Source organism: Stigmatopora argus, chromosome 6, assembly GCF_051989625.1.
Source record: "Stigmatopora argus isolate UIUO_Sarg chromosome 6, RoL_Sarg_1.0, whole genome shotgun sequence".
In the NCBI taxonomy this organism is placed as follows: Eukaryota; Metazoa; Chordata; class Actinopteri; order Syngnathiformes; family Syngnathidae; genus Stigmatopora; species Stigmatopora argus.
In genome coordinates this window covers 10,457,536-10,475,133 of record NC_135392.1, presented here as the reverse complement: position 1 = coordinate 10,475,133, position 17,598 = coordinate 10,457,536, and the positions used below count along the sequence as shown (strand labels likewise).

At 38.2% G+C, this 17,598-nt stretch overlaps 1 protein-coding gene across 7 annotated transcripts in view; it reads left to right on the top strand.

Annotated features, from left to right (window-relative positions):
- The window catches only part of celf4 (CUGBP, Elav-like family member 4), a 72,278-nt gene extending 58,770 nt beyond the window's left edge, over positions 1–13,508 (top strand). The window contains exons 4-14 of one of the 7 annotated variants that reach the window (XM_077602104.1): positions 1,730–1,855; positions 2,572–2,651; positions 3,057–3,197; positions 4,350–4,485; positions 4,963–5,115; positions 6,688–6,798; positions 7,142–7,204; positions 7,585–7,665; positions 9,285–9,368; positions 10,541–10,734; positions 12,651–13,508. In XM_077602104.1, coding sequence (XP_077458230.1) covers positions 1,730–1,855; positions 2,572–2,651; positions 3,057–3,197; positions 4,350–4,485; positions 4,963–5,115; positions 6,688–6,798; positions 7,142–7,204; positions 7,585–7,665; positions 9,285–9,368; positions 10,541–10,668 — 1,103 coding nt within the window. In that variant the 3' untranslated portion in view covers positions 10,669–10,734; positions 12,651–13,508. Of the gene's footprint in view, positions 1–1,726; positions 1,856–2,571; positions 2,652–3,056; positions 3,198–4,349; positions 4,486–4,962; positions 5,116–6,687; positions 6,799–7,141; positions 7,205–7,584; positions 7,666–9,284; positions 9,429–10,540; positions 10,735–12,650 lie in introns of all 7 variants that reach the window. The other 6 variants (XM_077602099.1, XM_077602101.1, XM_077602098.1 and 3 more) reach the window with 6 other exon arrangements.
- The last annotated feature ends 4,090 nt before the right edge of the window (positions 13,509–17,598 follow it).

Here is a 17,598-nt window from a genome sequence, read left to right as displayed (position 1 = left end):
GAATCTAGTTGATGTGGAACAGGGTTGTTCAGTCACGTATTTTCAAACTAGTAACTTTACAGAAGGATTGACCGTTGGTTCTCAAAGTATAGTACAAGTGCCACCAGCCGCATGCTGACCCTCTCTTGTGGCACGCAAAAGATTGACTGAAATAAATTTTCAATCAGCTTTTTATTAATCCACGGTTCATTCATCAAGTACATTTTACTCGTATTCAACTACAGATTCATATTTAAGAACTGTTTAGAAACACTTCTGTAAGTAATACTCATTCAATCATTAAACGCATTGCGGTAATCCCTCGAATTTTGCGTGTAATGTAGATCAGACATGGCCGCGATAATAAAAAAAACGTGAAGTAGGATCATCCCTATTATTACTACATACCACACTACAGTATAATTTTTTTCTAATATTTAAATGTCTTATTGATCCAATGGTGGGTTGTAAAAATAATTAAAGCTAATTCTTTCTCTTCAGAATATATTTGAACTCATTACCTGCCATTGGTAATGATAGATGTCCAGTTTTTTATCTAATATTTAAATGTCTTATTGATCCAATTGTGGCTTGTAAAAGTAATTAAAGCTAATTCTTTCTCTTCAGAATATGTTTGAACTCATTACCTGCCATTGGTAATGATAGATGTCCAGTTTGAACTGGGGGGAGTGACAGTGAACGCTCCTTTTTTTTCAGGCAAAATGAAGTAAACATCTAGCACCGTCAATGGCAGCTAATGACTTAAAGTTGGCCCTGATGTTGATTCTCAGAGATTATTTGCTTGCTACTTGCTGTAAAATGTTCAAACGCCCCTGGAATAAATCACTTTTTACAAATATTTTCCATAAAGTTAAAATGGCCATAAGGGATGTCTTCATTTCCCCGGGCTTGACCACTAATTTACAGCAAACAGTTGCTGGCATCCTGTCCATGCACATTTGACAAGCATAATGTGTTGCTCAATACAAATTATTCCCCTGGAAAGGCTAATTTGGAATATAACTTGAATTTCAATTAAATGTTAATCACATCCTGACCTGAGGATAAACACATCTGGTCATCCTCATGCCTATGCGTAGAGCATTTCCACTCTTGCAGCTGTTTGTGTCCTGTTTAAAGTATACATTCTCTTATGAAGTAAAAACTCATCATCGATTCGGTGCCATCACAATTTCCACACGCAGAAGGCAGCTGTTTTCAGGGACAGTGCTCCCATTGTATATATTAAACCTGACCAGCTGTCTTTCTACTCTTGGCACCACAAAAACTTTATATTCTATAAAGGAGGTTTACCAAAACTGTGTCAAGAACCAGAAGTGAACGCCCATGAATATATATTCAGATTGTAGAGAAAACGGGAGTAAATATTTAACTAACCAAAATGTACATAGAGAATGAAAGATTTAAAATAAGCACGCTTGTGAATTAATCATTTGCATGCCTCTTATCACATGATCACTATGCACTAGCGTGACTGTTCCGCAAACAGAGGTAATGATGACTGAGATGTTTTGGACCGGATATTTCATGACTTTCAACAACAGAAATGAAAATAACTAACCCAAACAAGCACAACTGTTTTAATATTTTCCACCAATTTCAGCACAAAATAACAAAAGATGTAAAGTCCTTCTAAATGTTCAACTCCATTCATTCCCTTTACCAAAGTATATTTAAGAAAAGATGCCCAATACCTTGATTGTTAACTATTGTTTTTGTCTTTTAGAAGACAGAAAGCTTTTTGTGGGCATGCTCAACAAGCAACAGTCCGAAGATGACGTGCGGCGCCTTTTCGAGTCCTTCGGCGGAATTGAAGAATGCACCATACTGCGAGGTCCAGATGGTAACAGCAAAGGTGGGTTTCTAGCTCTTTATGACTTGGGGTCAGCAGAGTTTTTTCAAGGGCTACAGTACACAAATGATTTCAACGTTGGTGACGTTATGTTACCCCAAAACAAATCTATTTGTCAATGTGAGTTTAGATATATATCTATATAAATATAAAAAATACTCAGTCATTTTATAATGAACCCAAACAAACCGTATTACCCAACATAGCTAGGGAGAAAAAAAGAAAAAAAACGCACAAAGTCAAGCTCATTATAAGCCATCAGACCGCAATATCATGGCAGTGAAATGGCATTTCAGTGTTGTCACCACGCTTGAAGTTATCACGGGGCTTAGCGGCCAACGCTGCGGCCTGTCGATAACTAAGCCTGATGATTACAGTGGGTTTGATGGTTCTGATGCCTCCATGAAGCTCCATTAACAAGACTCCATCAGCCGACATACTCAGCTAAATTGGCTTTAGCTCAATAATTACTGGCAACTTGATCATTCGAATTCATCATCGGGCCTCGTCAATACGAAGCGACATCAAATCGCCTTGGCATTTTAAGCTGCTTCAGAGGATCTCAAAGTTGTCAAAGTGCCATGTTTAGCTTCCTTATCGAGTGCAAATAAACATCCTCTGCAAAGAGAGCTTTGCCCGTCAGACGCACTGCTCGCCCGCAGTAACGTTGCATGATGCTTGTCCTCAGCTCCTTCTCTTTGTCTTCTCCCTCTCTTTAGGCTGTGCATTTGTAAAATACTCGTCTCACGCTGAAGCTCAGGCGGCCATCGGTGCACTACACGGGAGCCAGACAATGCCGGTGAGTAGCTATGCGTGAGAGCTCGTAGATTTATGCGAGTGACAAGAGTCACCGCAGAGGTGAATGGCAACGAGCTTAATTACCTCCTAAAAGTTATGAAGTTATACTTTATTAATCCCTCCGTGGAAAAAAAAGACTCCCGCCTTTGACCCATGCCTACTACGTCGTTGCAAGATAGAACTTTGAATCTGGTTGGCTGGGCAGAGAAAAATGAGTGCTTAAAAGTAGAAACATGCTCTCTCTACTTTCTCTGTCGTACTTTTCTCATTGTGTCGTTGCATATTCACTGAGTCGAGTATATGCCTTGGGTACAATGGGGGACACGAGGTGATGTCATTTGTCCATCTGTACATACTAACCTAATGCCTGGTGTGTGTGCGTGTGTGCATGTGTGTGAATGGGCAGGGAGCCTCATCCAGTCTGGTGGTAAAGTTCGCAGACACAGATAAGGAGCGCACCATTCGCCGCATGCAGCAGATGGCTGGTCAGATGGGCATCTTCAACCCTATGGCCCTGCAGTTTGGCGCCTACGGAGCCTACGCTCAGGCAAGGCATTCCAAAGCATATTTTTGAAACACTGGGGCTGTTGTCATGGCGTCATTTTTCACCCAAAAAATAAGAGGGGGGTTTTACAGCATGAAATACATTTTTTAAATGTGTTTCTAAGTTAAATCAGTGTTCTTTTGATTGCCAAAAGTCCTCTTTTGACATTCTTCCAGCAGAGTGTACATTTACTGCAGCACTACTACTGCCTCCAATGATACTACTTTGTCAATAAAGGGTGTTTAAAAAGCCAGGACAAGGAACAAGCAGTTGTTGCTTAGATCATCACAAAGTAATCACAACATTAATTAAACATTCATTGCCTTTGATTAAATACTTTACAAAGCCCTCAAATCTTTTGTAAGGAAAATAAAAACCAATCAATTCTAACCACAGCTTTATACTGTCTAAATGTTCATAAGCTCAACTGCATTTGCTCCAATTTTGAATATATTGGCATATTAACATCCATATGGAGTCAAAGCAACAAAAATGCTACTATGTTATACAGTTCAATACTATTCGGTACTTTACTATATCTATATTTTGCCCGTGACTTGGTATTATAAGCAAATAAATTAGATTACAATTTACTTTGTTAGTTTTATTCTGCAGATGTCGCCAATTGTTTATTGAAAGTCAGTTTTTATCATTATTTCAATGTTTTTTTCCAAATGAAAAGAGCAAAGACTGTACCACAAATATGAAGCAAGGTAAAAAATAATAATAATAACAATTTTACATCTTGAACAAGGTTGAATTTAACTAATGTATAGTTCTTTATTTTACCTGAGAAATTAAAACCAAAAGCCTTGTAGTTATGCTAGTATGTAATGTAACATGGTTTTCTTCTGGGTGTATAATCTGGCACTCTGTAGAATGGGGGAGGAAAAAAAAGAAGATTCTATTAGTAAAACATCACAAAGTAATGCGTTACTGGCTTCATTTTTATTACTGTATTATAGTATACTGCTGGGATCATTTAAATAAAAGATCTTTCTCATGTACTAACTTCAGGAGGGATTCTCTATTAATGGAAGGTATAAACGGGTAGATCTGGGTCCCTGAGAAGTCGTCATCCTGCCGTTGAACTCGCTTTTTTAAATGGATGTTCATTTTAGAGTCAATTCATTTGGACACTCCTCCTCCCCGCAGGTGCAGCAGCAGGCTGCATTGATGGCATCTGTTGGTCAGGGGGGCTACCTCAGTCCAATGGCCGCCTTTGCGGCCCAGATGCAGCACATGGCCACCATCAACGGCCTCCCCGGAGCACCGCTCACGCCCACGTCAGGTAACAGCGGTAAAAAAAAATCATAACTCAATGCATACCAGCTAAAATTAATTTGAAACAGCTGTAATGCAGACCAGAGTGAAAAATGACCCCGGAGTACGAGCATGACTTCATTACTGAACAAAGGATTGCGAGAGAAACATTTTGGACAATGATTTTTTTTTTTTTGTGAGACGATGACATTTCCAAAATAAATCTAATATTATACCGTGTAAGTGACAGTTACCTTCAACTATTTGCTTTTCCTGACATCTGAGCTTCACGTCGTCATTGTATCAGACAAAAGATAATAGTGAACTAGGAAATCTGCCTTGACATTTCATGTCTTCACTGGAACACTGGACCGCCCTCTCTGACATTTGCAAGAGCTACTTGGTGGCCAGTCAAAGTAAAACTTTCCATAATGTCTCAAGGGGGGGAAAATATAGACAATTACTCACTGTTACCTTCTCTGATTTTACCCCTTCCTGGTTGCAGGTGGGAGCACTCCTCCAGGCATCAGCGCCCCCACAGTGACCAGCATTCCTTCTCCTATTAGTGTCAATGGTTTTACTAGCATGCCACCCCCCCAAGCAAATGGACAGCCACCCGCAGAGGCCGTCTTCACCAATGGGATACACCATTACCCTGGTAAATCCTTTATCATATATATATATATATATATATATATATATATATATATATATATATATATATATATATATATATATATATATATATATATATATATATATATATATGTATGTATATATATATGTATATATATATATATGTATGTATACATATATGTATATATATGTATATATATATTTATATATGTGTATATATATATATATATATATATATATATATATATAAGCACTCTGGCATTCAAACAATTTTTAAACATGGTGCTGGCATGTTACATTTTTTTAACCTTTTTTCCTTAAGTTAGAGTAATAATTATTTGATGTGTTACCACATGTGCCACATAAATTAATCAAGACACACATGACATTCGGTTGTATTAAACATTTTGGTGCAATACATTTGGGAGTTGTTGTAAAGTTATCTCCATTTCTTTAAATACAAGAGGAAAATGTCTGAGGCCAAATTAAGTGCAATTCTTTTCCTACAAACAAGTATTGAGACTTAACAGAATTAACATCCCATAACCAATTTAATCATATGCTCCAGACGCTCCTCTGTTGGCCTAAAATGTATTTTATAACATTACAGGGATTAATAAAAAAAAATTCAATAGTGGAAAAAATTCTTTGTCCAACTAAGTAGAGCTTATTTGTTTTCCTCTGTGTGAACATGAACCATAACCAATCTCATAGGTGTAGGAAGTTTAGTTTTCATACATTAGACACACCATTATGATGAGCTATGATGCAATTTTACTCAAGGGGAAGTCAATTTGTTGCAGAGAGGGGCAACGTACACACAACGGATGATATTTTGCATTCATTTTAATGCAGGTACTAAGCTGGATTTCAGGCGTATTGTTCTTATTAGATTCATGAATGATATTAAAAACATACTTAGAGAAACATTTCCATCCATTCATTCATTTTCAAAACAGCTTATCCTTGTCACCATTGAAAAGCCAATGCCAGCTGACTTCAGTCAAAAAGCAATTCAGAAAATGAATGAATGAATGAATATTCTTTAACGACAACTTTAAAGACCAAAAGGTTGTTGTTGTTGTTGTTGTTTTTTTATTCCAAAAGTTTTTAATATTTCAGTCATTAATATAGATTCCTTCTACACTATTGTGGGAACAGAATCGACTTGCACATTGTCAAACATTGGCAAGTAAAAATGAATTGCTCTCTCATCACAGTCCAATAAAAATCATGTTCTGATAACGTATATCCAATGTTGAGATTTGTACATTCACAACATCTAGTCCATTTTATGATTGAGATCAAAGTTGGAAAAAACAGACACACATTGTAGATAAATGCTTATCAGAAACAGACAGAGCGTTGATTCATATTTACTCAGAGGAAAACCCATTTGTCGTGACATGACAATAAGCATTCAACAGGCTTACATAATCAGACGGAAGCGCAAAACCGAAAGAATAAGGAGATGCATCTCTAGTAAAAGTGCTGGAGCTAAAGTTGCATGCTGTGGATTGTGCCTCACTTTTTTGTTTTGTGTTAAGAAAGAAGCTATTATATTGGGTTTGCTTTCTGTTTTTTTTCTTCCCAGTATTGCAAGAAGTGGTTTTTAGGGAGGACTCTGAGAAAAATGGCCTGGGTGTTGCTCCAAGGAGTTGTTTTGGAGTTCAGGGTGGCTGCTTTCTCTCTTCTCTATCTGAAGGTAGTACTCTTAGTTGAACTGCTCTTTTTTCCTCCACTGCATTTTTATCCCATCATTTTTTTCGCATGTTTACTTGTGGGAAAATGTGTTCAATTTTAGTTCTTGAACTTTCTTCTCTTTGCCTCTTTTGTCTTTTCCGTCCGTTCCCTCGCGTTGTAACCTGGCTCCCTCCCACCTTCCTATTACTGGATATTAATGCTACCTTCGTTCCGTGCCCCCGTCTTCTTCTCCTTCTACATTCCTGCCACCTCCCTTCCTTTCTCTTTCTCTATCCTGGTACACACTCTCTCCTCTATCCATCCGTCCATGCTGCCCTCCACCTCCTTCACCTCTTCTGGAGCAGCTCAAAGTCCCACTGCAGCAGATCCTCTCCAGCAGGCGTACACGGGAGTTCAGCAGTATGCAGGTGTGTGTATGTGTGTATGTCTGTGTATGTAAAAGAGTGGGATAAGGGAGATGGAGATAACGATTTCCCTTTGTTTGCATTTACATTTTAGAATTTTCACCATGTAACCAAAAGACACGCCTGTTCAAATCAATGTATTCTCTGCTTTTTATAGCATGTGTTTCTAAGTGTGAAACAGGTACACACTATTGTCTGTTATCAGATCGATTGGCTGCTGTGCCCCAGTGTATATCATGTTGTTTGTATGTGCGCGCGTGCGTGCGTGTGTGGCAACGGGCTCTCGTCACGCCCGTTATCTGATCGGGATGTGTGTGTTTGTGTGTGTGTGCGTGTGTGCGTGTGTTTGTGCGTGTGTCCATATATGTGTGTGTGTGCATTAGCAGCCTACCCAGCCGCATACGGCCAGATCAGCCAGGCCTTCCCCCACCCTCCAACCATTATTCCACAGCAGCAACGAGAAGGTAAAACATGCAATATTTAACTAAGTAGTAGTCAAATATTTAACATTTAGCATCTGGTACCTCTGTTTGACACTTTTTTTTCTTGCAAACATTTACATAATTATGCATGTATTTACTTTGTGTGTTCTCGATTTAAGGGGGGCGGGCACAGTTCTGGGGAAAGTTCAAAAACAGACTCATCATGATATTTCTTGACAATGGATTTCATTTGTGAATAGAAGTTTATGAATGTGACCTGTAACTGGAAGGTGATTGGCTCGATAAGCCCGCCCAACATTGGCATACTTGAGCGTTCCATCGGACTGTGCTTGCTCTTGTAGGCACAGTGAGGTACAAAATGCAGGTCAAATTGTCGTGACACATCAATGCAACTTTTTGCGATGTAAAAATATAGATTATCTCATCGCATCTCATTTTCTGAACCGCTTTATCCTCATTAACTAGGCTCGCAGGGGGTGCTGGAGCCTATCCCAGCTGACTTTGGGCCAGAGGCGGGGGACACCCTGAATTGGTGGCCAGCCAATCGCAGGGCACAAGGAGACAAATAACTATTCACGCTCACACTCATACCTAGGGGCAATTTAGAGTGTCCAATCAGCCTACCATGCACGTCTTTGGAATGTGGGAGGAAACCGGAGTACCCGGAGAAAACCCACGCAGGCCTGGGGAGAACATGCAAACTCCACACAGGTGGATCGACCTGAATTTGAACCCAGGACCCCCACTGTGAGGCCGATGCGCTAACCACTCATTCGCCGAGCCGCGCTGAATATAAATTGTTAGAAGCTGAATTAGGAAATGGACCATCATACACTACAGTTTTTCAGCAGTTGCAACTCGACAAAGGAGTTATAGCTCATACAGGACTATGGCCTTGCTGCCCTCTTGTGGAACACAAATAGGACAATGCGCCCTGTTTACAAAAATAATGATTAATAACCATTAAATGTGGTTTTAATAATAATGTGTTTCCAACTTTTATCACATGGCCAAAAATGTCAATTTACTTTAGAAAACAGCTTGCATTCTCTCCCCCTTGTGCTATTAAGTATTGCTTATCGTGTTTAGTTGAGTACAAAACTATTAGTCTGTTATAAGAGGCAAAATTAGTTCTGCTTTCAAGTGTTATGCTAACCTGTTTAGTTAAATGGAAAACTATTAGCCTGTTATAGAGGTAACATTACTTCTGCTTGTCATCATACATCTACTAACTTGGACAGATGATCAAAGATATGTGCAGGACATAAATAAGAAATATGCAACCAATGAAGAAATTAGATTAGATTTCAGCAGCTGAGTATCACTGGTATAAAGTCCAGAATGCCTTGGCATAGTGCAGACCAAAAAAAAGTTAAAAGAATGTTTCTGTGAATTTGAACTCTCTCCAACTTGGCATGTGCACAAATGTGTTTCAGTCTTGTAAAATCAAAGTTGAACTTTCACCATCCGCTGCAGCTGCATATAATCAGAAGTGCATGTTCCTGCGACTGCTAAATTGTGGAGGCTCATTTTCTGAATTAATTGTCATGTCCTGCCTTTGCCCTTCCTCACCCTTTTGTTTCTCTCTGCACCTGTCCTGTCTCTGTCTCTGTGTCTGTGTCTGTGTCTCCCGTGTACAGGACCAGAGGGTTGTAACCTGTTCATCTACCACCTCCCTCAGGAGTTTGGAGATGGCGAACTGATGCAGATGTTCCTGCCATTCGGTAATGTCATCTCCTCCAAAGTGTTTGTGGATCGAGCGACAAACCAAAGTAAATGCTTTGGTGGGTAAAAATTAACAAAACCAGAAGATTATTATTTATTCTGATTATTCATTTTTACTAATCACTTTCTTTACTGCAGCCCCTTGCTAACCTCCCGGCACCTCCCTTTTTTTAAAGCAAATGAAAAGAGAGACTTTTTTTCTTTTTTTGTAGAATTGTGCAACAACTTGTGACTGACTTGATTACTTTTCATTTCTATTTGAAGTTATTCAACTCTGGCCCAGTGACAGACGGAAATGCAGATCGTCTGCTTTACCGGTGCCAGTCAAATTTTTAAATAACACGTTATGGTTATGAATTAATTGGAGAGCAACTGAGTAGTTAATAGAGATGTGTTAAGGTAACCCTCGAATTAACACATTAGCGTCTAATTAGCATACATTGATGTCTGCCAACATTCGGTACATGCGCAAAATCTAATGATATCCATCACAAATGTAGTGGTGAAGATTCTGCCTGACAAAAAGGATGGTAGTACTTATATTTGATTGACAGGATTCAAGTATTCTAATGTATTTGAACATGTTTTTTAGTCTGTTTGGGACGTTTTGGTTCCCCTGGTTAGCTTCTTGATTGAATAAAACTCGTTATTATTGTCCTTTTAAGCATTTGATATGCTTTTGGATTAGTTCCCATTAAAACTCACTGCCTTTGACGGATATGGAAATCAAATTTCCATGTCAACTGGGAAAGATGGCAGCGATTCAGTAAATTACATATGTCCAGTCTTTGTAGTCCAAATGCAAACACACAGCTTTAATTTCCGCTAAAATAATGACAAGCAACATTATAAGGAAAAGTAGAGCACAAGTGTGTGGATATTTTGCTTTTAAAACCCATCACTTCATATTGTGATTTTGGTTGCATGCTACTCTTATTATTGTGAACCCTTTTGTGTCTGTTTTAGTTGTTGAAATATTATTGTTATATAGTTTCCTTCGTAAAGTATGATGTCAACATTATGGTGTTTATTTGTAACATGCACAGATGAGTTTTTCCAGCTACTATTCAGCTCAAGTGCTTCATCAGTCAATCCCATGTGCACATTTTGGAAAGGATTCCTGTTCCAACATGAGACTAACCGGTGGTCCTCTCTCGCCCCTTTTCCCCAGGTTTTGTGAGCTTCGATAACCCAGGCAGCGCTCAAGCTGCCATCCAGTCAATGAACGGCTTCCAGATCGGCATGAAAAGACTCAAGGTACAGCTAAAGAGGCCGAAGGATGCAAACCGCCCTTACTAGCCCCGGCCCGAGCCAGCCGCTGCCATCTTTGGCGGCCGGGGTAGCTGTCGCACACGGGGAAGACAGGTGAGACCCCAGACTCGCCGGGGAAACATTGGTAATGGCGCGAGCTTGATGGCTAATTAAACGGGCCATTGTATTGACGGATGGTCGGATGGAAAGGAGCGTTCGTGAAAGCGCCTGACGTGGTTTCGCTAACCTTTTAGAAATGCCGTAAAACATTTGCAGAAGCAGAATAAAAAGAGGATCATCTGCAAATTGCTTGCCAAGTACAGTGAGGCAGCGTCACTGAGAGTTCTAGTGGCTTTTTTAAAATGTTAATGTCTCACCATCATCATTTGGACCGATGACTGCGTAAGCTACAGTAGTCCCCTGATATGTCACATCTGGCAGTTGTTGTTAAAGTAGATGTAAAAAAGCCACTGTTGGCTAAATTATTGAAAAATATCTTTTTTTTCTTATCTCTATTGAAAAACATATATTTTTTAATCTCCTCACAATTTACATTGCTTGCTATGTAGACACAACTAATATCTGTGCAATCTTTTTCGACACGCTCCAAAAAAAATAATAGATCGAATCTCACCGATGTAGAAAAATAACAAACAAATAAACACTCTCCCCCTTTTTTTTAATTAAGATTGTTTAACCATACACCTGCTGTGGGTGTGAAAGTGAATGGTTTGCTTATGTAACGAAACAATGCTTTATGACAACATTTGAGAGTGACCCAGCGTGTTCCACTGTAGGTAACAGATAGTAGGTAAATGTGTCAGCGTGTTTTAGAGAGAAGAAATGGCCTCCAAAGGAAAAGGCATTTATTACTCCGAAGGCAAGTAATTGTGCTGTTCCTCTTTGTCTCCTTCCTTCATCTGCATGATGGAGAGTTCAGACTGTGTCGTTCATTCACTGCTGATGACTTAATTCAAGGGCAACTTATCACCCACTCACAAACTCACTAACTGTTCCGTATAAAGATTGTGTCCCGAGGCTGAAAAAAAACAAGGCAAATTCATATAAATGTGCCGCCATTCCTTCCGAAAGGAAAAAAAAATATTCCAGTCCAGTCAGCTAAAACACTATATTTGTGTATATACTTACAAAAGCTATTGACAATTTGACGTTAATCTTTGTTTGTCACAAACAATGTGGACGCATGCATCATTTAAATTCTATTATCAATATCAAGTGAGATAGTAGGGGGAAAAAAGTATGTATATATATATATATATATATGTATATATATACATATGTATGTATATATACATACATACATACATACATACATACATACATTCATTCATTCATACATACATACATACATACATACATACATACATATATATGTATATATATACATATGTATGTATATATACATATGTATATATATACATACATACATACATGCATGCATACATACATACATACATACATACATACATACATACATACATGCATGCATGCATGCATGCATGCATGCATGCATACATACATACATACATACATACATACATACATACATACATACATACATACATACATACATACATACATACACACACACACATACATACATACATATATACACATGTATCCACATATAAATATAAATATATATTTTCTAATGTGTTTTATGCCACCTGATGGTGTAGTGGTTCACTGGCTTGACTTCGGTTTGGACAGCCGCGGGCTCGATTCCCGCTGGTGGCAGTATGATTGTGAATGTGGATGCTCGTCCGTCTCTCTGTTTGCTCTATGGCTCCCTGGCGACCAGTCTAGGGTGTAGTCTGCCTTTCGCCCAAAATCAGCTGGGTTAGGCTCCAGCAACCCCCACACTCCTTACGAGGATGGGCGGTATGGGAGATGAATGAAGGTATTTTATTCATGCAAATTATTCACAACTTTAGGACCATGTTTTTTTGTACAAATGTTATATTGAGACACTACAATTTCTGCTTGTTTTTTGTTATTGTGTTTTCCAGGTTTTGTAGAGCTGAATTATATGTTGACTATTTGCGAGCCACTGTAGAATGCAAACTCAACACTGGAACACTGAGGCTGCTGCAGAAGGAGATGACATCGAGGCAGAGAGAAAGCGCCTGTATGTCAGTTACGGAAAATTCCTTTTGGATGTACGTACTAAAAACTTTGGAACTCAGTGAGAATTTATACCACCTCGGTTTGCCGTCGGACCTTGTCTTCTGCACATACAGAATACACACATCCTTCCACTAAGAACCCTGCTTGAATGACAGCTACCTTTTTGGACCACAATAACTTTTACTTGAACAATGTTGGGGGAAAATCTAAAAGACAAAAATAACAAACAAAACAAAACATCAACCCCAACAAACTCCTAAAGGGAACAGCGGCTGTCAAAAGTCCAACAAGAACAAAACAAACTTTTATGAAATTGAAAAGAGGATTGCTTGAAGGAGATGTTTTTTTTGTCGGGTATTTGGGCCAATTGACTTGATACACAAAGGAACCAATTCCACAAGAGAGACTGTATTTGGGGAAGGGGATATTATCAGGACACAAATTGGCATGGATTTGGGATGACTGTCTTTAGCTTTGGAGTGCCTGTCCATTTCCAGGGGATACCATTGCCAAGGAGAACCATAGCAACGGTCTCCAGGGAGTCCTACCTGTCATTCCTTAGTTGTTTTAGGGACCAAAAGACCAAACATTTTTATTGCTGACGACTTGTAGCTCTAATATACTTGGACCACAGCATCTCTTTCAGCCAGTGCCAACTGGCTAAAGAGTTGTACAAAAAAAAAAGAAATATGGTGTATGTGTGTGTATATGTATATGTTTATATATATATATATATATATATATATATATATATGTATGTATATATATGTGTATATATGTATATATATACATATATATACATATATATATATATATATACATATATATATATATGTGTATATATACATATGTATTTACACACATACATACATACACACAAAAATAAACAACAGGTGTATATATACATATTTATTGCCGATCTGCTTTTGGAAATACAGGCAAAACCAAAATATGAGGTCTTTCACTTTGTTAGTTTACAATCACTCATTTTTTTCTAATCATTTTGTCTTGGGAGGGATGGAGAGTGCATGGGAGGGGCTGCTCCGCATCACAGCCTTATCTTTTTTAACTTAACATCCTAACCTCATAGATAGTGTAACATCAGAAACCTTTGATCTATATGAACTTTATATTTGCAGTACATAAAAATGTATAACGAGCATTGAAGAAAAAAAATGCATTCATATATATGCCATATATGGATTAACAGATATTAATCACGAGCAAACACATATGTACTTATATGCACATATTTGATATATGTGTGTGTATATAGATCAGCTACTTATTATGTTGAGCTGTAATTGTTATTTATAGTGTTTTGAGGTAGGGGGGGGGATTTTAGCGGGAGCTTGAAAATTTGCTCTGCTTGGGATGAATCTGGCAGCTGCCAAAAACTGCAGGCATTCCTTTATCTGATCACCTCTATGCTGACATCCAATATACAGCACTGCTCTGCTCCCGGATCTATATACATAGGACTGCCCACAACACAAATATTTTCTGAAAATGCAAAAAAAAAAAAGGAAAAAATCCACATCTCAGTAGCAGGCTTCAAGAAAAATCAGGCTTAAGTATTAAGGACAATTATCTTTGACTCTATTCCAAACATATCTTTTATGCTTTGCACGCGCGAGCACAATGGCCACACCCCCAAAACTTCTCTTTCAAACCTGAACTAAGATGAATATGTTTGTCTTGCAATCCTTGCTCTCTCCTGCATTCAGTAAAAAAAAAACACAAAAAAAAGAAGTGCATGTAGTGTATGGGCTGTCACCATGTCAGGGTGTGCCTTGTCACCTGCAGAATCTGCCATCAAAACCCTGTGCTCTCCCTTAGAAGAAAAGAGTCAAATTCACACACATTTCTGCAAGCAGCCAGCGCAAAATAATGATGTCAAAAACTCCAGCCAGTTCCTTATCACTTGTCAGCTGTGTAGAAAGGTTCAGTGCATGTCCACAGTTGATGTCTTTTAAAATGTATGTATACTCACACGCTACGCTTCAGATAAAAGTGGGCATTACCAAACCTGCGAGCCCAGATAGTATCAAAGCTGCTGGCAGGGCACCTGTGACGAAGTCAACATTGGGCTTATTGCGAGTTTATAGCTAGGTGTAAGCAATAAATGGCTTCCAGTAGGTAAGCAGTAACAATGTCCGGCATATGTCGTCCCCTAAAGATCAGTACACGTCCTTTCTGCTATTATTAGAAGAAGGTACAAATTGTTAATTGCCGTCAATGCAACTAGTTGTAGTAATGAATTACAACTCACTGTTGAAAGTTTTTCAATGAACAGTCAGTGGGAGAAAAGCGCTGACAATTGTAAAAGCCCTTGACTGTCAGAATACTGTTTTTACTCTGTGCCATATATTCCCTTTTTGGCTTTTTTTCCATTGAAAATGTGGCATGAGATACCTTTCTAAAAAAGTACAGTATATTTGAAATTGTCGCCACGTAAATAGCTCTTTTATTTCCTTGAAAAAGAATAGTTTCTGACTCTACTCATTTTATTTGGGGAGCATATTAACTCATTGGATGCTATTGGCGGTGATAAGACATCCAATACATTTGAACTGGGAGCGAGGGGAAAATATTTGACTTCTGAGGATGCCTCTTCATGGTTCAGGTGCACGCATAATACCGTCCCGAGCATGGCACACATTGCTGACCGGTACACGACACTGACTTAAACTCAACTGAATGTGCGTTGTCCCTGCTTTGACTGCAATGCAAAAAAAAACAAAAAAAACTAGAAGAAAAAGTAATGGTCATGACTTGGATTCATTTGAGCTACAGGTGATAGAATGCCAAGCACATCAACTTCATTGGGCCACAACTGTAAGCAACATGTTTACAAGAGGGGGGAAAAAAAGTTTGAAATGCCGTCAGAAAGGGAAGTCTGGATATAAATAATATATGTACAGATATGTAAACATGAACTGATGAATATACTGTAAATCTTTTACTTTTCTTTTTTTTTTGCTCTGTTCTCCTCTGTACATAGGTTTGCATATTTTATAGGACTTTTACTTCTATCTACAAGGACTGGATAAAGTACTTTAAATACTCCAAAAATAGATATATATGAATGAAAACATGATAATGCTCATTAAAACCAGGTACACAAAAAAGTTTCTAGGTTACAGTGCGAAATGTAGGACCTGACCAAGGCATTTATCCAGAAAACAGTCAGGGAGAGCATTGACCTCAGTTAGAGCTTAGACACGCGTTGACCTATTTTATAACAGAAATCCTTTGATAGGTTCTATTCATTTCTGTATTTCTTTACAAGTCATGTCTGAGATGATATGCATGCTTTCATGGCATTATTTTTCTATGAGTTGGTACGTGACCAAATAGTTTTTATATGACATGCATGGGCCATTGTTGTGGTCCGCAGATGATCATTGTTCCTGTCTTAAGGATCATGCCTTCAGCACTTCTTAGAAGATGGAGAAAAAACAGCTCCTATTGACCAAGTGATGTCAAAGACAGATTTTAATATTTGCTTATCTGTATTTATTTGTCGATGTCTATTCATTTATTGACTTATTTATTTATTTATGTATTTATTAATGCCGTTTGACTCAAGATCTGAGCTCTATTATTGCCACCGAGGGGTCTTGCTTAAAAGTGCCACTTTGTATCACCATCACATTACCTCTTCACAGTTGGAAATCTCAAAAACAACTCTGACAATTCCATTTCCTCTTTCTGATGAACATTTGAAAGCAATGCAGTCAGTCAGCTACTCTTTCTTAACCCTTTGTACATTTCTGTTCATAACTTGTTGACACTAGTTGCTTTGAAGGGGAACTACAATGATTTAGCCTACTTATGCAGTAGTACTATATTGTATATAATAGGAAGTAACATGCATATCAAACCTGGTTTTCCAGCGTACCCGTAAGTTAAAAAAAACAAACAAAAAAAATACAATAGACTCTCGCATATATGTAAGAAACTTTCCTTTTGAAAATGGAAATTGAATGAAAGATTCTTCTCACAGTTTCCCCCCCCTATTATTATTATTATTGAATATTTAGGAATCATTTTTTTAGTACTCCCTCGTTACCTTAAAGTACAATCAGACTCCGAGTCACGGTGAGCCCCTGCAATTTAAAGATCTAAATTGTTAAAAAATAATACGTAATACCGAATTTTTCAAAAATGTGATTGAAATAACGTTTTGGTTATAAAAACTTGACTTCCATTCCTTGCATTGTACACATTTTGCTTTGTACCGCCTGGCTGAGCTCTGATCTTGTTCAACCAATGTGTTAAACCAAGAGCAAAAGTTGCTGAAAACTGCACTATTTCATCAAAACAAAACTGAGTTACTGTCATTTTTAGTATGTGCTGTTTTTTTTCTAAACTTTACAGTGACTGGGGAAACATCACGTGGTTTAAAAGTGACTACTATAGCGATGTATTTCCCAATTTCAGCACATATGGAGCGTGGGGGGAACGAATGTTGCATAAATTAAGCTTTGCCAGGTTCCTGAAGAACTAAGCTTCTAATAGGCCAATGCGCTTTAGGCTATCGCCCCTGACTCTCAAAGACTGCACCAATTTCTTGTTCCCTAGACTCCTTTTTTTGTTTGTTTTCTTTTGGTTTTTGGTAATTTTAAAATGAATGATGCGTCTCAGCTTAGGCCAATAATAAAGCACAGTCTAGAATAAAAATGTCCTGTGTGGCGTCATGATTACTTGGCGAAACTAAGACGATACTAGAACAAAATGTTTATAGATTTTATTTTAGGTCATTTATAATTAAGTCAATACTGTCATTGTAAAGACAAAAAACAAAGACATCTACAACTACGGTAA